The sequence below is a fragment of the Lissotriton vulgaris genome, chromosome 6, assembly GCF_964263255.1.
Source record: "Lissotriton vulgaris chromosome 6, aLisVul1.2, whole genome shotgun sequence".
Lineage (NCBI taxonomy): Eukaryota > Metazoa > Chordata > Amphibia > Caudata > Salamandridae > Lissotriton > Lissotriton vulgaris.
In genome coordinates this window covers 1,890,614,266-1,890,637,667 of record NC_141694.1, presented here as the reverse complement: position 1 = coordinate 1,890,637,667, position 23,402 = coordinate 1,890,614,266, and the positions used below count along the sequence as shown (strand labels likewise).

The 23,402-nt window shown below is 43.8% G+C and overlaps 1 protein-coding gene across 1 annotated transcript in view; it reads left to right on the top strand.

The window, feature by feature from the left end:
* The window catches only part of LOC147709788 (uncharacterized), a 134,565-nt gene extending 121,461 nt beyond the window's left edge, over positions 1-13,104 (top strand). The window contains exons 8-9 of the mRNA XM_086928229.1: positions 7,954-8,095; positions 10,565-13,104. Coding sequence (XP_086784355.1) covers positions 7,954-8,087 — 134 coding nt within the window. The 3' untranslated portion in view covers positions 8,088-8,095; positions 10,565-13,104. The remainder of the gene's footprint in view (positions 1-7,953; positions 8,096-10,564) is intronic.
* Positions 13,105-23,402: the final 10,298 nt, after the last annotated feature.

Sequence of the window (23,402 nt, the reverse complement as noted above, 5' to 3'; positions counted from 1 at the left end):
GTATTTGTTATGTGCCGCAGGCCTCTCCAGATAGTGGAGATGCCACCCCCCCTGTCCGGACCCCACATTTTGGCAGCAAGATAGGTGGGAAAATTAGTAAGATTAGCAAGTGTGTCCATATTCAGCCGGCATCACCCCTAAGGTGGATCAGTTGATGTGGACCCCGCTTTTCAGATTCTCCCATCTTGATTTGGGCAGGATTAGCAGTCTATGGTCAGTATTATGCCCACTTTCCACAGGAAGTGATCATATGGAAGGTGTAGACACCCTAAAGGTATGTAGCCCATTAACTACTACCTGTCACTTCCCTAAACGCCCCTAAATAGAGTATTAAGGTGGCTCCCCTGAACCCACAAACTTAAATTTGATGGATCAAGAGAAGAAGAACAAAGAAAATTCACTGTCAATGAGAACAGCAGAAGGGCTGAGAACGTTTGGCTTGAAACCTGTCTGCTTGCAACTCTCTCAACAATCGCGGCAGAGTGACTCATCCTGCAAGCCAGTCTCCCTTGGAGTAGCGAAGCTACTCTCCTGCACCTCTTAGGCACTGTCAAGCAGGGTGCAGTCCACCACCTGGCAGCTCCCTGGCCCCAGAAGTCAAGTCAAGTCAAGTCGAGGATTTGTATAGCGCACTACTCACCCAGAGGGTCTCAAGGCGCTTAAGGGGTGGGGGGTGAGGAGGGGGGGGGGGGGTTCGTTACTTATCAAATAGCCAAGTTTTGAGTTGTTTTCTGAAGGAGAGGTGGTTCTGAGTGAGGCGGAGGTGGGTGGGGAGGGAGTTCCAGGTTTTGGCCGCTAAGTAGGAGAATGATCTTTCTCCCATGGTGGTTCTTCGGATGCGTGGAATCGCGGCTAGGGGTTGATTGGATGATCGTAATTGGCGGGTGGGGGTGTGAAAGGTCAGGCGCGTGTTTTGAGGTATTTGGGTCCCAGGTCGTAGAGGGCTTTGTGTGCGTGGGTGAGGAGGCGGAACATTATTCTCTTGTTGACGGGGAGCCAGTGAAGGTCTCTCAGGTGACCGGATATGTGATTGTGGCGGGGGATGTCTAGGATGACTCGGGCGGAGGCGTTCTGAATGCGTTGGAGTTTATTCTGTAATTTGGCTGTGGTTCCGGCGTAGAGGGTGTTTCCGTAGTCCAGTCGGCTTGTGACGAGTGCTTGGGTGACCGTCTTTCTTGTTTCGGTGGGGATCCAGCGGAAGATCTTTCTAAGCATACGTAGGATGTTAAAGCATGATGATGAGACGGTGTTGACTTGTCTGGTCATCGAGAGGGAGGAATCTAGAATGAATCCCAGGTTGCGGGCGTGGTCCGTTGGTTTGGGTGCGCTGCCCAGGGCCGGTGGCCACCATGAGTCGTCCCATGCGGAGGGGGATGATCCTAGGATGAGGACTTCCGTCTTGTCAGAATTCAGTTTTAAGCGGCTGCGTCTTTCATACCTTCGTGTAGGTTAGTTTTGGCGGTGTTTGTTGTCTGTAGACAACCAGGAGAAGGTGCTCATGCTCTGGAAGGTCAGATCCATCTCTCCACTGAGTGTGAAGACACCAGGATCAACCAGAGCCCTGCACCACCCATCCCCAGGGTATCAGGTGCCCTGCAAGCAACACCAACAGTGAGAGTCCTGTCCGGATTCTCACTGCATCACAAAAGAGCAGCCATCAAGAAGCCTCCTTATCACTGACACTCACTTAGTGAGTGGCCAGGCTATCCTGATTTTGCCTCTCCCAGATGTTTGTCCCTAACTTGAGGAGCACCTTTGCGCATTATGCCCAGCCGCCCTAACCACTGTGAACCCAAGCTGCCGGGCCTAGGTACCGAAAAACCTGTGCCCCCTTGCTCCAAGACACCTTGCATCCCAAGCCCTTATTTGGGAGCTCTCTGAATTGCCCCTAATTCCCCCTTTGCAGCCTGTTTTTTGGGTGGCCCCCTTCTCCATTGTGCGCACAGCTATCAACCTCATTAGCACCCTGCTCCTGGTGAAACCCGGGCAGTTCTTGAAGAACTGCTGGTAGTCCTTTGGACCTTGGCCCACTACAACTCAAACCCCAGAAGATGAGCACATGAAACCGACTGTACTTACCTTTTTTTGCATGTATGACTTTTCCCCCATAGGATTGCATTGTGCGTAAAGGCGCACAACTTTGAAATATTTACTTACCAGTAAAACTTGATATCGAAAAGAGTACTTAACTTTGATTCTTGGTTTTAAAACATATGTAAAAAGAAGCGTTATTTTTCTAATATAGTCTCAGATTTATTCTTTGAGTGTGTGTCTCGTTCATTGCCTCTGTGAGTACAGCAAATGCTTAGCATTACCCTCTGAAAAGCCTAACTGCTCGCCCACACTACAGATCCAGATACTACATCCAGTGTATGATGGGGTTAGGTGGGTTAGGATGCAGTATGATGGGGTTGAGTGGGATGCAATGGTGTTTGATTGGATGGGATGGTGTAAGATGTTATCGGGTGGGATACGGTGGGTTGAAATGGTGTATGATGGGATGGGGTAGGTTGAGATGGTGTATGAGGGGATGGGGTGGTATGGTGTATGATGGGGTTCAGTAGAATGGGATAGGGTGGGATGGTGTGGTGTATGATGGGATGGGGTGGGTTGAGATGGTGTATGAGGGGATGGGGTGGTATGGTGTATGATGGGGTTCAGTGGAATGGGATAGGGTGGGATGGTGTAGTGTATGATGGGATGGGGTGGGTTGGGATATTGTATGATGGGATGGGGTGGTATAGTGTATGATGGGGTTAAGTAGAATGGGATAGGGTGGGGTGGTGTAGTGTATGATGGGATGGGGTGGGTTGAGATGGTGTATGATGGGATGGGGTGGTATTGTATTGTATTGTATTGTTATTTGTATAGCGCGATTGTTGCCCCAAGGGGCGTCCAAGCGCTGAAGCATGAGGACAGAACTGGGAGTGACGGAAGACTTAGGAATCGGTGGATCTGGCAAACAGATAAGTTTTCAATTGTTTGCGGAACGAGAGTAGGTTTGAATTGGTCCGAAGTTGTAGGGGGAGTGAGTTCCACATCTTAGCGGTGTTTACAGAAAACAGCCTTCCTCCGGTCCTGGCTCTCCTTACTCTGGGCACCACGGTCAGAAAAGCCTCTGCAGAACGAAGGTTTCTCTTAGGGTGGTATCGAGTTACTAGTTTGTCGATGATAACTGGGCCTGACTTCCAGAAGGCCCGATGGGCAATACATAGTGCCTTAAACGCCACTCTCTGTCTCACTGGGAGCCAGTGTAAACTGATCAGTGCGGGTTTGGCTGATTGGGTCCGTGGAATCTGTAGCAGGGTGCGGGCTGCACAGTTCTGCACCACCTGTAGCTTTCGCAGGCTCATCTCTGGGGCACCAACATACAGGGCATTGTTCGAATCCAGCCGAGACTGAATCAGGCCCTGTACTGCCACTTGTTTTGCTTCCATTGGTAGAAGGGGAAGAACTTTCCTAAGAGTTCTGAGTAGACCAAAACATGTGGCCGATAATTTGGTGGCCTGAGTTGAGAAGGAGAGATGTTTATCAAGCCATACTCCCAGGCTTTTTACACTATCCTTGGGAGTGGGGGGGGGTGCCTAGGCAAGAAGGCCAGAGGGAGGTGAGAGACGCTGGTGATACTGAGCCCAGGAGCATGAGCTCAGTTTTGTCTCCATTAAGTTTTAAGGAGGAACACGTCATCCACTCCTTGACGTCCTCTAGGCATTTCAACAGGCCTTCTGAGGTATGTCTGGTGCCTTCATGAGCCAATGAAACCACTAGCTGGGTATCGTCAGCATACGATACTATTTTTATACCGTATGGTTCGACGATCCCAGCCAGGGGTTTCATATATACGTTGAACAGCGCAGGGCTTAATGAAGAGCCCTGCGGTACCCCGCAATTCAGGGATTTTCTGGCTGATGTTATGTCCCCGTCAAAGATCTGAAACGATCTGTTGTTCAGAAATGAATCAAACCACCGTAGAGCATCGCCTGTGACTCCGATGTTGCAGAGACGGTTCAGCAAGGTGGCATAGCTGACCGTGTCAAAGGCCGCACTTAGATCAAGGAGGATCACTGCCGCACTTATGCCGGTATGGTGTATGATGGGGTTAAGTAGAATGGGATAGGGTGGGATGGTGTGATGTATGATGGGATGGGTGGGTTGAGATGGTGTATGATGGGATGGGGTGGTATGATGTATGATGGGGCTCAGTGGAATGGAGTAGGGTGGGATGGTGTGGTGTATGATGGGATGGGGTGGGTTGGGATATTGTATGATGGGATAGGGTGGTATGGTGTATGATGGGGTTCAGTAGAATGGGATAGGGTGGGATGATGTGGTGTATGATGGGATGGGGTGGGTTGAGATGGTGTATTATGCAATGGGGTGGTATGGGTTGGTCTATGATGGGATTTGGTGGAATGGGATGGTGTAAATGGTGGGGTGGATTGAGATGATGTATGATTGGGTTCAGTGGGATGGGATAGGGCGGGATGGGATGGTGTATGATGAGATGGGGTTGTGTGAGTTGAGATGGCATATAAAGAGATGGGACGGGTTGAGAGGGTGTATGATGGGGTGGGGTGAAGTGAGATGGTATATGATGGGGTTAAGTGTGATGGGATGGTGTATGGTGGGGTTGAGTGGGATGCACTGGAGTTTGAATGGATGGGATGGTGTATGATGTTATAGGGGATGTATGACGTTACCACGCATACCATTACCACGAATACCATTACAACGCGGTATTTACAACGCATACCGTTACAACGCATAGCGCTTTGAGGTGCTGGATAGTGGTAAGTATAATTTTATATTCCAACTCCAGTCCCCGTGGATACTAGGGAAGGTGTTGGATATAAAATTAAACTTATTCCCTATCCTAAAGCGCCCCCCAGCGCAATGCGTTGTAATGGTATGCGTGGTAATGCCTGCGTTGTAAGTGTAGTGTGTGGTAAAAAATGCGTGGTAAACGTTGTATACCTGTTATAGGGTATGATGAGTGGGATGGTGTATGATGTTATAGGGAGTGATGAGTGGGGTGGGTTGAGGTCGTGTATTATGTGGTTGGATGGGATATTGTATAATGGGATGGGATGGTGTATAAAGATGGATGGGGTGGGATGGGGTGAGGTGTGAAGGATTGGGTGGTGTAAGATGGGCTGGGGTAGGGTGAGATGGCATTGCAATGATGCAGGGCTGCTGCTTAGAGACATTAGGCAGTCCTTTCCTGCTTCCTTGGCCTATGCATGTTATCAGAAAGATGGGTATTATTACAGACAGACATATTTGAAAATAACATGTCGAAAGAGAGCTTGAGATCGGGCGCTGTTCAATCTACCAGGGCCTGTGTCATTTGTGGAAATGATGGAACTCTAGTTGGGTGATATTTCAACATCATCAGTGTCCAGAGACCACTCTCAGCTACGTTGGAGGTTGTGGGTGGAGTGCAGAGATACCACAGGTGGATATGGTGTCCACCTAAAACCAGGCCATTATGGTAATTGTCTCCAGAGCGGAGCTTTTCACCTACAAATTAATAATCTCGGTGTGTTAATCTAAATAGTTCATTGGAAGAAAAGCAAGACTACAACACCCAGTGTAAGGAAATGCCTCTCTTTCAGAATCAACCCCTAGCTTTTGGACTCATGCTGCTGGTGTTTCGACTCTGAGAGTGCACCGAGTGATGCAAAATATAAGACACCCCAAAGGCAGTCCTACTGAGCCCCAAACACCAAGGCGCGTACATTATAATGAAAAGAAGAACATGTATTTATTAACTTTACATTTCCTGACCGCAAAATCCCCCCATTGCTGTTTTCACTGTGTAAAGGCTGGTAACCCTATTGGTGAGTATGGAGATACACGCTGAGAACTCAGCATTGCTAACTTCCAAATGGGACAATTAAAAATGGTACTCCAAGGTATCAATATAAAATGAGGGGGAAAGATGAACCAAAAGTGGGTGAAGGCACTCCAGAGGGGAAACCTCCCTGTTGGAAATAGATCCCTCACACACCCAGCAAGCTAGGTGTCATGCTTCAACATATGGGCTTGCTCCTCATCTGGTCGGCGGTGCAATACCCGACGGGCACCCTTAAAGGGGCTCTTTAGCGGAGATCTTTTGTTCCTGCTGTATGGTTTCGTGGGTGTGAGGGCCCTAGGGGAGAGTGTCGATGTGGATGAGTGGGGTTTTAAAAAAGGTTCGATAGTCCACAGTACAAATTTAATAACGTGGTAATCCACCTTGTTTAAAAATGGAAAGAGAGGCTGCTTGCTGGCACAATGGTCCAGGGGAGCAATGCTCTACTCTACACACCAGCTCCACACACCAAATGAAGAGTTCTGCTATGTTTGGAGTGGGCAAAATAGTGCATTCTGGGCTGGCAAGAAGCCACACTTTGCAGGATGTCGTCGTCAGCTGGTATGGGATCTTGTAACCCATTGGCTAGTTAGTTGCCAAATTCCAGAGGCTTATAGTGGGTATAACTTATCACCCCTGACAGCCACACCTCAGATCGCCAAGGTGCAGCCTGGTAGACCAAGTCGTGACCCTCAAAAGTTGTGATTGAGTCTGCGGGACCTTGGAGAGTAATCAGAGTGCAGTTTGGTCATCCAGCGCAGATGTTACTGCACGGTAAATGGAACTGCTAGTTTTGCTGTAACCGGAAGCAATAGGCCAGTGACAACTGGTTTTGTGCTGGTCTTTAACCAGACTTTATGGGACATTGACCCCTGAGGCCAAAGTCGCCCCTCCATGCTCTTGAACCAAGAGATGGCCAAAGGAAAACCCCTCAGCACCGGCTCAGCATCCACAGCATTTGCGAGCATATTCAGCATCCTGCATCCCTTGCATCAGGACCACTCCATTGACTTCTATAGCGGTTCATTCATAGAACCTGGAACTGGACTCGAGCCTTCTTAAACTACCTGGTAACTCTTTAACTGGACCTATTGGCTCTGTATTGGACTTGGACCCCACAAGAGTGCCCTTATAGCGGTTTTTAAGTTACTTGTTGTGGCTAACCCTAAACTGAAGAGTTGCAGTAGATTAAATTATTTATTGCATTAGTGAAAAGCAATGACTTATTGTTTCTTTGAAAATTCATATTTCCGGAACTCTCTGGTGCATTTTTGTCGTTGAGGAGTCTATTTGAAGATAAAAATATAACTACTTTTTCTAAATTGGTGCCGGGTTTTTTATTGTTTTGTGTTTTCCACTTATTCAATGTATTGGTGCTTTTTAATGCTTTACCCTTGCTCCTTTGATAAAGCCTGACTACCCAGGCCTGAGCTAAGGTTATGCAAATGAACCTGATTGAAACTGATACAGAATCATGACTTTATTACACAATTGCACGGTAAGGTCCACAACATGTAATAAACCACTTTCCTCACAACTAGAATGCACCAGATGAGCAGATGAAAGTTCAGGACTGAAAACAGAGCCTATAATGATGTAGAATGAAGTGAGCACCCTACAGCTTGACCCGCCAGTACAGGCCTCTGATCTATGGTCCTATGGGGATTCCCTTCTGTGCCTAGTTCAGGGGTTTTTGTCTTGGGTTCAGGCTGCTGAGGTCCATGCTAGACGTTCAGGCTCTGACTTCCATTAAGATTCGTTGCATGTTGATTTGGTCAGGGCGGCCAGAAGCACCTCTCTTACTGAACCCTCCAGTTATGGGAAGGTCTAAGACATGGCTATGTTTGATCTGAAAGCAGGAGATCTGTCGAATGTCACATTTGAAGTGCACTGCCACCGCCCTGAGCCCCTGGTGATGACGTGGCTTTCTGGCATTGCATTTTCAGTGGCCACCTATACATTTCGCACACGTTCCCTAGATCTGAGTACATTTATTGTGGATGCAGAGGATGGGGAAGGCGTTAGACTTCAATGTTTTATGGACAATTATTTCAGAGCTGGGGTGTAATGCAGAAACTCTGTTTGTTGCTTGGTTTCAGAAAGAAGTGGTGTGTGCAAAGAAGACAGACCATCACGGAATGTGTGCAGAGACAAGTGTAACTTTGACATGGACTGCCCGGAACGTCACAAGTGCTGCACCGGCACGAGCCGGCGGGAATGTCAGCCCACTTGAGACCACTGGTAAGGTGCTGGTGGGATTGTCTTGCCTCCCTTTAAACTAGTCTAATGTTTTGGTCATTTACTGGTAATTGCATTACTTTGAGTCCATCTCTCGCTTTGACTCATATCACTATGAGAACTTGTTGTGCCCCCAAACACATCATCTGAGGATGGTTCCTTGAGAAACCCCTCATACCCTATCCACATCCTGTTTCTCTGTCTCAAGCCCTGGATCATGTGGTTCGCTGGCCCTAATACAATTCGAAGTAAATAGTCGAAACATTACCTTACAACACAGCCATTACAACGCACTACCTTTACAACACAGGTGTTACAATGCGACTGCATTTACATCGCATTCCATTAAAACGCAGGCATTACAACGCATGTCACAACAACGCATGCCATTAAAATGCATACCATTACACAGCAAACTTTACAACACATTGCAAGGTAAGCAATGGAGTTGTTTTTGTTTTAGGGTGGGAATAGTATTTTTACCCCTACACTATCTGACACTTACCCTACTGTTGCACTCACCAGAGTGTGAATAATAATTTTACCCCAACACTATTCAAAACTTACCTCACTGTTACCCTAAAAGTGTTTTGCATTTTAATGGTATGCGTTGTAATGGTATGCGTTGTAATGGAATGCGTAGTAATTGCAGTTTCTAAAAATGCGTTGTCATGGCATGCTTTGTAAAATCATGCATTGTATTAGATGTTGCGATGTAAAAACTGTGTTGTAAAATTATTAATTGTAAATGTTTGCGTTGTAACGTCACCTTTGAAATCATGACCCTGTTGTCTGCAAAGTAACAGCCATTGTCACTGCCTGTTTAGTTGTAAAATATAGCACTATTGGGTGTTTAGTGGGGTGCCTAGAGCTTTTAGTGCCGGTGCTACTGCACCTGCTGCACTATTCAAATCAAGATCCTATTGCCTGCAAGATAAATGCACTTGTGACTTTAGAAGTCAAACATAGCAATATTATGTGTTTAGAGGAGTTCTGACAACTTTTGGGACGGGGCTATTGCACCTGCTGCACCTCTCGAATCATGACCCTGTTGTCTGCAAGGTTACTGCACTTGTGGTTGCCTGTTTAGGAATCAAATATAGCAATATTAGGTGTTTAGTGGAGTGCCTGTAGCTTTTGGTCTCGGTGCCACTGCATCTGCTGCACTATTGAAATCATAACACCAGTGATTGCTAGATAACTGCACTTGTGACTGCCGGTCTAGTTGTAAAGTTTGGCAATATTAACATTTTCAAAGAGTTCTGTTAACTTTTGGGCTTGGTGCCACTGCACCTGCTGCACCATTCAAATTATGACCCTGTTGTCTGCAAGGTAACTGCAATTGTTTAGTAGTAAAATATAGCAATTTTAGGTTTTTGGTGGGGTGCCTAGAACTTTTGGTCCTGACGTCACTGCACCTACTGCACCATCAAAATCATGACCCCTGGTGCAAGATTCCTGCACTTGTGACTGCCTGTTTAGTTTTAAAAGTTAACAATAATCTTGGTTTAGTGGGGTCCCTAAAGCTTTTGACCCCAGTGTCACTGCACCTGCTGCACCATTTAAATCAGGTCTCTTTTAACTGCAAGGTAATGGCAATTGTGACTGCCTATTTAGTAGTCAAACATAGCAATAATATGTGTTTAGGGGAGTTCTGACGACTTTTGGGGCCCGGTGCTACTGCTCCTGCTGCACTTTTCAAATCATGAACCTGTTATCTGCAAGGTGCACTTGTGGACTGCATGTAAAATATAGCATAGCTCTTTGTTCATTACAAATTTAGAATTTGATCATAATGACCAAATAGTTTAAGTTGAAAAAAACAATGACTACAAAGTGCAAAGAAAGGTACTGAGGCATGAATAGGAAATGCCACAAACATTCTAAGGATAAAGCATCTGCTTTACACAACTAAGGAATAAAAAGCAAGCATTCCGGCATACTGTTAGAAGCGGTCTGCCTTTTATGTGGGAAGAGATCTTATCTTCACAGTGAATGGCACTTAAACAGTGTGAACAGCTTTAGTAGAAGTATCGTTTATGCGTGCAGCCAGGGAAAGTTAAAAACAAATAAAAAGTTCCCCACAAAAGCGAATTAACACAGTAATTCGGAGATGGGAACTGATAAGAGCCCCCTTTTAAGATATATTAAATACAAGTGATTTCACAAGCGCTTCACAAGCACTGTGCAGGCTAAACCTAAAACTGCTATGGCTTGGCCAGTGATACGTGCTTCATATCACTTTTCTTTAATCGTCCTGCTCTCCACCAACCACCCACACTCCCATTCACCACCCCACCCCTCCTCCCGATCACCAGCCCCACCCTACTGCTAAAGCAGATTGCTCGCCCATACGCAAGACCGACTTTCTTTGCCAATGTTTGTTAGTACTGCACGTGTCTGAAGCATGTTTTCTGTTGACATCTCTGTGTTTTCATTGTTCACTCAGACTAGGCTTCTTTTATTTTCCAGAGTTCTCTGCCCAGACACAGCCAGGAGGGCCTGTTCCATCCATGCGAGGGTCTGTGTCGACCTCGACCCTGGGACTGCAGCCCCCTCGAAGCTCTGTGGCCTCACTTCACCATCAGGGCGAAAGATCACTTTTATTTACCTCACCCCATCCCTAATCCCCCATCTTCTGCATAAATTACAGGCGTTCATCGAAAAACAGTGGTTTAGTTCAACTGGTACCAATCTTCTTCCAATTCCTGGCTTGTGGTGCAGCCTCACCTCACACAGGCTCTGCTGGGTTATGATCTCAGAACGGAAGCATAATAATGCCCCACATGTGCTGCAGTGTACAGCATCATTTGCCCTTTCCTGCTGCATACTTTGTTAAATCCTGCCGCATAATTTGGTCAATCTCACTGCATAATTTGGTCATTCCTGCCGCATAATTTGGTCAATCCTGCCGCATAATTTCGTCAATCCTGCCACATAATTTGGTCAATCCTGCCGCATAATTTCGTCAATCCTGCCACATAATTTGGTCAATCCTGCCGCATAATTTGGTCAATCCTGCCACATAATTTGGCCAATCCTGCCGCATAATTTCGTCAATCCTGCCGCATAAATTGGTCAATCCTGCCGCATAAATTGGTCAATCCTGCTGCATAATTTGGTTAATCATGTTGCATAATTTGGTCAATCCTGCCGCATAATTTGGTCCACCCTTGCCGCATAATTTCATTGGCCCTGACTGTGAGCTTGGCATGTTATACTCCCAAACACTCAGTCAGCTTTGTGATTATTTTCCTTCGAGGCGCTCGGGTGCTGCTGAGATGAGGCTGACATAGGACGCACTCTTTGCTGGTCCGGCTGGAGGGTTGATTGGAAGCGCAGCGGTACCGTGACCTGATGTTATCGTTGGCTCTGGCACTCCCGAGCCAGAACCATCCTTCAGAGGAACAGTAAATGCTGCAAGAAGCCCAGAGGCCCAGATTGTGTTAGACCTGGTGACAACTGGGAAACAGTGGAGACAACCCTCCCCTCCGATTGTAGTGCTCCGAGGCGCTGAGTGCATTCAACAAGGACCTTGCAACTCTCAGCAAAACCTATCCTTCCTTACTTTATCATATATGAGCTCATTGGCATAGTCTCTGGTTCAGAAGTAGACATAGATATGCAATAAAATGTAATTTAAGGTGACAGATCCTGTTCTGTCGATGTATGGCTCTGAAATAATAGGGTAACTGGTGTTTTCTAATGTTAACGATGCATAGAAAATGACATCAGGATGATGAATGCTTTGTATGGTTGTGTGTGGGTGCGTGGGTGTGTGAATGTGTGTGTGTGCATATGTGTGAATGTGAACGCGTGTGTGTGTGTGCGAGGGTGTGTGTAAATGCATATGTGTGCGTACCTCTGTGTGCACATATATGTGAATATGGGCTTGTGTATGAATGAGAGCATGTGTGTGTGTGTGAATGTGTGCGTGTGTTTGCACATATGTGTGAATGCAAGCATGTGTTCTTGTGTGAATGCATGCATGTGTGAATTAATGTATGCATGTGTATGTGTGCATGTGGGTATGAGTGTGAATGTGTGCATGTGTGCATATGTGTGTGAATACCCCTGTGTGCAGCATGTATGTGTGAATGAGTGCATGTGTGTGTGTGAATGTGTGCGTGTGTTTGCACATATGTGTGAATGCAAGCATGTGTTCTTGTGTGAATGCATGCATGTGTGAATTAATGTATGCATGTGTATGTGTGCATATGGGTGCATGTATGAATGTGTGCATGTGTGCATATGTGTGTGAATACCCCTGTGTGCAGCATGTATGTGTGAATGAGTGCATATGTGTGTGTGAATGTGTGCATGCCTGTGTGTGAATGCATGCATGTGTGTGTGAATGTGTACATTTGTGCTTGTGTGTGTGAATGCGTGCATGTATGTGCGTCTATGTGTGAATGCGTGCATGTGTTTGTGCATGTGCGTGTGTCCTTGTGGGCACTCATTTATCATAACACACTCCCGTTGTAGGGTCTTGCTTGCACTGTGCTGCATGTGAATGATACTAACTGACTTTAAAAACATCTGTACAATTTTTACAACTTCTTAAAAATTTAACATGTAGGAGCTTGGGTTTCTTTACATGTGTTGATTTTCTGCTCAGCTCTGCCGACTGTGGTCAGACTGCGGTACAGCAAGCTTAAAAAGTCCAAGGCACTAAACACACGTCACTTTCTTTAGGAGAAGGCACAATTCATAGGAAGCCTAGCATACATTACTTTATTATATATGAGCTCACTGGCAAAGACTCTTGTTCAGATGTAGACATAGATATGCATTCAAATGTAATTTAAGGTGACCTGATTTTGTTGCAGTATTTGATCTTGCTTATTTTTCAATTAGTCTTTTATTGGGCCTTTTTTATTACGAATAATTCGAAATGTCTCTGCAACCCCCCCAAAAATAAAAAAATGTAATATGATGTAGTTGGTGTCTTTTGGTGATGAAACTAGCTTTTTGCCAGGTGACGCAGTTTAATAAATAACATAAGCAGCAAATGTAAGTGTTGGTTCCAGCTGTGAGTGCATGCTTTTATCTCACTGATGCTCTTGGACAAATGAGACAGATCCTGTTCTGTCGAGCAATGGCTCTGAAATAATAACTGGTGTTTTCTAATATTAGCAGTACATAGAAAATGAGATCAGGACGATAAATGTTTTGTACGGTTGTGTGTGTGTGGGTGTGTGGTTGTGTATGAATGCGTGTGTGTGTGTGTGTGTGTGCACATGGGTGAATAAGTGCTCATGAGTGTCCATGTGAATGTGTTGTGCGTGTATGTGTGAATGCATCCACGTTTGTGTGTTGGTGTATGTGTATGCATGTGTGTGCATACGTCTGTGTGCACGTATATGTGAAGGCGTGCATGTGTGCGTGCGTGTGTGTGAATTTGTGCATGTGTGAATGCACATGCACGGTCGAGGAATGGGAACATTTTCAGAGCTCAAGGTCTTTCAAAGCAGAGGACATTTTTTGTCATGCAAACAAGAAAAGGATCCCTATTGCACAGCTATTAGCAGTATTGAGAAAGATTATCAGCAGGTTGGGAGAAGATCCTTTTGCTTTTTGGCATCCATTCATTCCGTATTGGGCCAGCTACAGAGGCTGCAAGACCGGCTTGGTCATGGTCAGATATCCATAGAATTGGAAGCAAATAACTGTATATATATACATTTTTATATATATATATATATATATATATATATATATATATATATATATATATATATATATATATATATATATATATATATATATATATATATATATATATTACCCCAGTAGGTAGTTATAGTTAGGATTGTTTTTCATAGGAAATCTTCAACATTCTATTTGGAATAACTTTGGCCCTGGTGGATGAGTCTTTGCGAATTTCTCAAAGAAGATGGCTAGGTTCGCTGCACTCCTTCCCTGAAAGTTTGGGGGGGATTGGTCAAGTGGGGGCTGAGATATAAGGGGGGTCCCAAAACGTGTTTTCTCCATGTTATTTTCCATAGGACCTTTAGACTCGGCTACAGTTCGAACGGGTGAATGAATTTATAAGAAATTTGCCAAAACTGTAGAGTCTTGTTCGCAGATTACGCTTTTTTTGGAATGGTGTAAATCCGTTCAGTAGTTGTTGAGAAAATTAAAGTTAAAGTCAATTATATATCTATAGGCGCGCACACGTGCGCGCACCCAAGCGGCTGCGCGTGAGCGGTATTTTTTTTGGCTGCGTGACGTCTGTTAACGTTCGATTCGAAGGAAATCAGGAAGTTTTGTCCGCCATTTTGTCACTGCGAGTAAATATATTGTTAATTTCAAAGCGTTGAAACATGGAAAGGGGAGAAGGTAGAGATTGTCTTCCTGCGTAGGTTTTCTCAGGGTGTGCAGTAAGGCCCTTAAACGCGAAAAGATATAATTTTTCCCTGAAAAAAATACGGGGTGCGCGCACCCGGTCGCGCACACCTATTTACAGGAGTGTGAAAATGGAGGTAAATCAGAAGTTTGAGTGCTTAGATATAAGGTGGCTCTGAAAAGAGCCCTTGTGTTAATTGAGTGTTTTCTGCATTTATAAGTAAGTACCGATGCAGAGCCTGATGTTGCAGAGGAAGATTCTGTTTCCCTCATTCGTGAAATGAACACCGTCTCTCCTATAGACGTCTTGCATGTGGTAGCGCAAGTTGTTGTGGTAAATAGAACCCATGCTATAATCTCTGAGGAACGCAGAAACAGATTTATTTACATGTCTCCTTGCTTTCTCAAATTGTGCACAATGGTGATTGGACCAATTCCATTTCTGTCTTGGCATATATTGGAATATACCAAGGCAGATCGAGGAAAAAGTGTCATCAATTGTCGAAAGGTGTCTTTTAGAAGCATTTCCAGACCTACCCCAGTGATTGTGCCTAGATCGTTCCCACCACAGTGCACAATTATAAGGTCTGGTTCTGGGAGATGCATAAAAGTTTTCACCAATGGAATTAATTGGTGACATTTCAATCCTCTTTTGGAAATCCATGTTATGTGTACATTTGGTAAGCTGAGGTTGCAAATTCGTCTGCTTACTGCATATTTTTCACTCCAGTGAATATAACTGTGTCCTATTAGCCAGACCTTCATTTTCAAGGGATTTGTAGTCGTCCTCCGATCGGTTCTGGAAGTGGAATGGTAGTTAGAAGTTGAAATTTTAAATAAAGAAAAAGGAAGAGGCTGGGTGTGGTTAAAAAAATAAAAATGATTGGTTGATTGTAACAAGTGGAGAGTGAACAGGTCAATGTTTATGTTAAACAAAAAGTACTATTGGGTGTGAAAAAAAAGACATGTAACAGAGCTGTGGATTGGCAGGTATTTCTGGAGGGAAAACAGTCTTCTTAGTTTGCTGTAGAACGTTGAGACATGAACTTTTGACCTGTGCCTTCAGCAAGGTGCAGAATGAGCTGTAACCATGGAAACAGCCGGAGATGGCAGTTGGCGATGGGTTCACTCTTTGGTGCCTCTGCATCTGAGTCTGTTCTCTGGTGGCTGGCGGACAACTGTTTGTTATTGTGGAGATGAAAGGGTGATAAGGAGAGAAATACGACATAGCGTCTGGCCTGTAGAAGCGTGGGAGCAGTGATTAACTCTTAGTGAAGCGGAACTGTGTCGGTGCTTAGTAACAGTAAAAAAAAAATGTTAACAGTGGTATAACTGTCTTTACGGTGCGCGACCTACTAAGAAAGAGTTCACGGGCCGTAATTGGCTTGCAGGTTCTAGTATCAGTAAGTGAGGTCGAGAAAAGAAAACATTCAGGACTTTATTTATGAAGGCCTTGCGCCACCGGTGCGTTACTTTTTCCCATTTTAAAAAATGAGGCACTGGCGGCGGAAGGTCTTCATAAATAAGGTCCTCAGTGACTACAGTTAAGGTTATGTGGAACCCATGAATAGTTTTTCAATATGAAATCATTTCAGTTGAGATTATGGATTAAAAGAGAAACCGTGAATATTTGAAATGTTTATTTAGAAATGTACTGTTTTAAAGGCAAATCATTATGTAATATGAGTACAGAAATTGCAAAAAACACAGTAATTGGTATTGTCAGTAGTACATGGAATACAAACGCTATAGTTGAAGAAAAATGAATATAGTTGGAAAAAAACATTGTACACTCTTATAAGGAAGTATATTATATTTTAATAAATGGAAGAAGGTCTCTGGCCTTTCAGTTTAGGAACGATATATGAAAATGCAAGTGGTTATACATCATTACTTTATGAATCAGCTGTCAAACAACACGAAATCATAATGTCCATTGTTAGTAAAGCAAATAGGTCTTTTCTTCAAAAGAAAATATGGAAAAGAACGTGAACGTATAGAAAACCAAAAGGAAATGAGGACGTCAATGGCTTGTTTGAGAGTTATTGAAGCATTGTTTAGGCAAAATAGGTAGCTTCTGCTTGTAACAGGAAATCAGTTTTATCATTTGAAAGTATGTCAGCTATCCAATGGAAAAGAGTAAAGCAGTACTGATGATCTGTTATAATCGGAGCCTCTTTTACCATCAGAGGGCAGCTCGGTGGGTTTTCGATGTAGCTCGCTGTTAGGAAAGAGTTAACCGTCCATTGTGTAGGCAAAGTATGCAGCAAGTGCCTCTAACATGAAATCACTGTTATCATCTGAGAACATGTCAGCCATCCAATTGAGAAGATGAAAGGAGCATTCATGATCTGTCATTATTGGAGCGTCTTTTACCATCATAGGGCAGCTCGGTGGGTTTTCGATGTAGCTCTCTGTTAGGAAATCTTGCGCCGCTGCGAATATATTCCAATGACCCAGAACTCCTTGTATCGCTGCAAAGGCCATAAACCCTCCGTTGTAACAAAGCTGTTCATGATCAAGTAACGGATTCATGAGGTGATTGTAATTCGGTTCAGAAGGTACCAAATTGCAGAGACATAAATCCAGGGCCCACGTGAAATCACAGCTCAGGCAATGAAATACAGGCTGCACACAGGTGAAATACGAATATCGAAATGATAATCGATATGATGCATTCAACGTCGAGAGTGGTAAGATGCCGTAGTAGTCAAGCATCCTCTGGCGAAATAGTTCTAAGTGGCCCGGCTCGTTTGCGAAGGCAGGAGGGACATCCATTTTGAATTTCCAAAGATGGTACAGGAAACGGCGCAGCACCGCTGGTTGGATAGCAACTCCACAGAATTAGGTCGCCGGCTATGCAGTGGAGAGGAGCAGAATGACTTGATACATTTTCTAGGAGTCTAGTCACTTATATATTGCTTAGTGGTTATTAAAAAAGTAGCTTTATTTGAACTGGAGGATGCGTTAAAAAATAAGGGAGTGATTTGAGGGAGTTTTAAAGCAAGGTCAATTTTTTTTTACATCAATGCTGTTTTCTGTGAATGTTAACTTAGTGAAAGATATGTGTGTGAGCAGATGCAACGTTCAGTTTTAAATGTGACAATGGCGGTCTTGTTCATGTCTTCCGATTCAAGGTCGGTATTCGCTGCCAAATACAAAGATTAAGAAACGCATGCGTGGGGTACATAGTGTGCATTCTTAAAGGAAAGTAAATGAAGGGTTATTTTTACCGCGTTAGCATTGTCGTTTAAAAAGTTATAGTGATTTCTATTATATGTGAAGAAAGTGTCACTGATGAAGACTGAAAATAAATCCTTATAAATGATACGGACTGGTGTATTTTAGAAAAGGTTTGTAACATTACATGAATTGTGGAAAAAAAATAATGTAATTGAAAGTGTATGGTTTGAAAATGAAAAGTAGAGGTTTATAGTTCATGTTTTGAAAGCAGTTCTAGAGGGTCAGAAGAAAGTGTATGGTTTGAAAATGAAAAGTAGAGGTTTATAGTTCACGTTTTGAAAGCAGTTCTAGAGGGTCAGATGCATGAAAGATTTATTAAAAATAGAACATGTTTTTAAATAGTATTTTGGAAAAAATATGTGCCTTTATGTACTATTTACATTATGTGCCTGTTGCGTATTCTTTGAGTTTTAGTAATCCTGTGTCTTATAAGTTTTCTAGGGGCGGTTTGAGGTTCATGGTGGGTTTGGGCAGGGAGTGTAGGTTGGGGGTTTGTAATAGGGGGTTCGGCTGGGGTGGAGTGCGGAGTTTAGTGAAAAGTGAGGGGGGCGGGGAGTTACGGTGTTTGGTAATGGAGCAGAGTCAGAGGACGCCACATTTGTGTTATGGGCTGCCACGGAAATATGTATTTATTCTCAGAGGTTTATTATATTAAGGATATATATTAGCATGGTGGCTCTTGTCGTTTTGTTGTTCTGTGTATGTTTATAATGCTGGCTCTGTAGTTTTTGTTTATGGACCTTATTGCGACACACAGGGAATCTACGTTGCACAGTTGGAGATCAGAGACTTAGGAAATAAAACTTTATAATTGTAAGGGCTGTAAGCGATAGAAATCGCCCGTTCTCGGTGTAAAAAATATCACCGCTATTGGTGGTATTTTCTACGGTGTTAGTACTCGAAGGAGACTAGTAACATATATGTGAAATAAAATTATGTAATAGGCTCAGCATTTTACATTATCTTGGAAAACAAAAGTTGATTTTACATAGCAATAAGTCTCTTATAATTAAGGGATGGAGTGTATATAGTGCTATTTAGTACTCTGCTATGTAATTGATGTCGAATATTTCATAAGAGGAGGCTTTAAAAGATTTACGATAAACTGGTTTTCTAGGGAAGTGGGTGGAGTGTTCCGTGTAAATTGCAGAATAGAAACTAGTAAGAACCAATTGGAAGTGTTGTTTTAAAGTCACATGACTGCACATGCGTGTCTCGACGTGATAGGTGGGTGCGCGCACCCGGTCGCGCATTATAAGAAAGCGGCGAGAAAATATCAGCTAATATGCTCTTCAAGCTTGTTTTGGTACAAAGAGTTAGTTCTGAAAAGAACTTTTTTTTTTTTTTTTTTTTTTTGGTAACAAGTGTTATGATGCTTTTGATTTCTTAAAGTTGCGACGACATTTTTCAGTATGTCATACTATCCAAATAAAGTGAAGAAATTTAACTTTTCTTGGATCATTTATGACTCTCAATTATTTGTTTAATTAGAGTAAAGCTTTGCTCTCCGTATACAAGAAGTTCTCCACAGTTCGTGCATTTCATGTGCTCTTTCGCCAGATATGGTCTCAAGTCCATCTCAGCACTCGATGGAGATACAGGTCGTCCACCGGAAGATGTGTTGATTACTTCTGATGGTAATAGCGTGGCCTCCGTTTTTCTTGTCAAAGGTGGTCACTCATTTTCATCAGATTCGGAAGATGAATGCGGAACGGTAGCCATTGTACCGAAGTCTTCGGGAAGATGTTCGACGTTGTTGTCTCTTGAGAGTAGAAAAGAAAGTGACTGTAGTGGGTGGAGTGCTGCGTGTAAATTGCAGAATAGAAACTACCAAGAACCAATTAGAAGTGTTGTTTAGAAGTCACATGACTTCACATGGGAGTGTCAGGTCCTGTACGCGATAGGAGGGTGCGCGCACCCGGTCTCGCACTAAAATAAAGCGGCGAAAAAATATCTCATAATATGCTCTTGGAGCACGTTTTGGTAGAAAGAGTTAGTTCTGAAAAGTTTTTTTTTTTTTTTTTTGGGGGGGAAAGAAGTGTTATAATGCTTTCGATTTCTTAAAGTTGCTACTACATTTTTCAGTATGTAATAGTTTGAAAATGAAGTGAAGAAATTTATCTTTTCTTGGGGCATTTGTGACTGTCAATTTTGAGTTTAATAAGAACGAGGCTCTGCTCTCCATACAAAAGAATTTCTCCCCACTTGTTGCATTTCATATGCACCTTCGCAAGATATGGTCTCAAGTCCATCTCAGCACTCGATGGAGATACAGGTCGTACACCAGAAGATGTGCTGGCCACCTCTGATGGTAATAGCGTGGCCAGGGCTCTTGTCGATGCTTTTGCATAATGCTCAGGATGCCTTTGTTTAACATGCCGCTGCATGGTGTGTGCAGAAAAGGAATATTTTTTATTTGGATTTCCCCTTGAGAGCTCCGAATTGCATATCGTGCAGGTTACTTTTGGCGCATTCACTTTCTTTTGATCTTCAGGATAAGTGAAAAATTGCCAAATGAAAGATTCCTTTTTTCTTCTTAACTGTGGTCGCTCATTTCCTTCAGATTCGGAAGATGAATCTGGTAGGGAAGCCATTTCAGCAAAGTCTTCCGGAAGATGCTTGACGTTGTTGTCTCTTGAGAGTAGAAAAGATTGTAAGGAAAGTGGGTGGAGTGCTTCGTGTATATTCCAGAACAGAAACTACTAATAACCAATTGGAAGTTTTGTTTTCAAGTCACGTGACTTTACATGCACTTCTCAGGACGTGTAGGCGGTGACACTATGTAGTTACGAACGTGATTACATACTTAGGAACTAGCATTCAAAAAAACTATGAAATTCACTGAAAAAACCATAGGTTTTACACACGTTATAGTTAGGAAGTAGCATTTGAAAAACCTATGAAATTCACTGAAAAAACCATAGGTTTGACACCAGTTATAGTTAGCTGGAAATTTTACTGACATAAAACCAATGAAATTTCACGTTATAGTTAGTTGGACTCACTATAACTTGCGCGTGTAATGCACTGCTGATGACATTACATATTACATCACTCATGACATGGTCAGTGACATCACTTATGACACCATCCAGTGAATGTGTGTCTTTCTAAAAAATAAATATGTTTTATATATGTATATGTAAAGGTCGAGGGAAGAATAAATGTTTAAATTATTGTCTTAATGAATGTTTTTTTCTAAAAGAAATGATTGGATAACTGGCTTATTAAGTGTACCTTAGTGAATACATATATTAGCGAGTAATGTTTAAATATTTAAATATATGTATCAGTGTTTCACTTTGTGAATAACTGGCTGCATGGGTTGATGAGTACCTACATGTGTAGGTATGTGGGTTCTTAGATGTTTTTTTAGTATCAGTATGAGTGTTTCTATGGTTTTATGGGGGTATTACTAATCACATAGATGCATGAATGACTAACTCTCTCTTTGTATGTGTTTAGAAGACACCATATGTGCAGGACTGTATGGGTGGTTGAGTGTGTATAGTTTTATATGCAAATAAATGGATGTTCAATAGTTTATTTGCATGTGTGAGTATGTGTGTGAGTAACTTTTGGATGATTGTCGGTGTGTTACAGGATTGAGGTTCCGTGACAATTGTACGTGGTGTTTTCGACTCGCACGAATATGGTCGAGTCTGGTATCTATGAACCGCAAATGACGAGTTTAGTAAGTGTGCGCAGTTTCGCTGTGCTAACTTAAACCGTTCGTTTGTTATGTGGGTTTTTCATCTGTACCCATGGGTTCCATTTTAGATACAGCATCCATTTTGTCTCTTGCCCTCAAGTAGCCAGCGATCGGACGTTGTCCGCTTCGCGACCCTGGGACTCCCAAGATATTTGCGGAAGACACATGTCCTTTGTAAGTGTCTTTATGACGAGGGGGATGCTACTGTAAAGCAGATGGCGCCGCTCGAGGCTCATCTTGCCGCACGGACTTATTGTCTCAGCCATGCATCTCATTAGGCACGTCCCTTTGATGCCTGTATCTCGTGTTTCCCGATACCTCCCCTTTTACACCCTTTCCGATCTCCCCACTGTCTCCGTCTTCCTCTGCACCTGTCTTTGTTCCTATTTCGATCTGTTTTACTGCTGATTGGAATTCGCTAATGGTGGGAAGATGGGTTTTTACAGTTGGGAACCACCAAATGTTTCCGCACTTATGTTCCGGACCTCATGTGTATCAAAGTGACCAAAGCGACCCCTCTGGGGGATAATGGTGGGAACTGGGTTGTAAACTTTTGTGTACCATGGGTAAAAACTGTATAAAAGGAGCGATCCACAGAACCAATTTGAAGCAGTCTCCCCGAACTACACTCGATGTACTTCCTGTGATTTCTGTGTTCCCTGCAGCAAATAAACCTTGAATCTTTGACGCCGAAGGAAGTGTCCCGTGTCTCTGTCATTCGTACGCCGGAGCAGGTTACCCACGAAGGTTTCAGGTGTTGTGCCCTGGCACCGCTGGGTCTTAAAGAACCCAGTCCTTCAGTTGGCGCCCAACGTGGGGCTGCATCAGTGGTACCGGTCCAAGCCCGACGATCGTGAGGAACTTCGTGTGAAATCTCCGAGGGAAGGTGCACTCCGCTTCATCGATCCTGTTGTCGAAACAAGTGGCCCGAAGACTTTTCCCGCGAAGATTCCCGCCTCCTGACGGCTGCGACGGACTGCTGCCCTGACTGTAGACCTGTTTTGGCGCCTGGCGTAGATCTTGGTATAGCGAGACGATTGACGGGCCTTCCTGGTGACGCCATCGATCTTTGAGTTAAGTATTTGTGGGTCGCTCCCAGAGTTCTTGGTTGTTGACACTTTAGCGAGTGTTTTTGTTGTTAACGCTGTGTGAGTGTTTTTGTCGGTGACACTTTGCTAGCGTACTTTGTTGTGTTGTTTGACGACTGCAGCCGCCAAAAAACCGAGGGTTTTGTTCTTTGTTGGGACTTGGTAAATCCCGTAACCCTTGAAGTTTGTGAAACTCGGCTAGTGTGCAAGATGCCTGGTCGCAGTACTTTGTTTAGTTGTTTCAGGCCTTGTGGTACGGATTCCCGACTGGAGGACTCGTGTCCGATACCTCCGGTTGGAACTCCCACGTATGAACTATATAGCAAACATGGGCTAGGCCCGATTACTTTTAATGAATACTGGATCAAATATACGAAGAAAGATGGTGACCTTCGCTGGCCACCACATGGTAGCTTCGAGGCACCGATCTTAGATAATCTAGAGGTTAAATTGTTCGCGAAAAAGTCAAGGCCGGCCATGTTTGATGCCTTTCGGTTGTGGCGTAAAGAAGCCCGACAGAAAGAAATCAGACAGACTAAACGAAATCAGCGAGATAGTGCTGGTACCATTGTAAAGAAAGCAGAGCAGTTCCAGCATGATAAGGAGGTTAGGGAAAAGGAAGTGTTTGACAGATTACAGCGTATGACTATAGATAAATGTTATCCCGCCTTGCCTACGGAGTCGGAAAAGAAGGAAGATGCAGTTGAGGATCCTTTAATGTCTTATCTTATGAAGTCGCCACCTCCGTACGTACAGGGTACCACAACCCCTGTGATTCCCCCTGTACCTGTTCCTGCACCTATTCTTCCTTTGCCTGTGCCTGTTCCTCAACCTGCACCCGTTCTTCCGACTGTTCCTGCTCCTTCCTCTGTTTCTATTCCTACTGCTCCTCCGCTTCCACATACTCCTGCTCACGCTA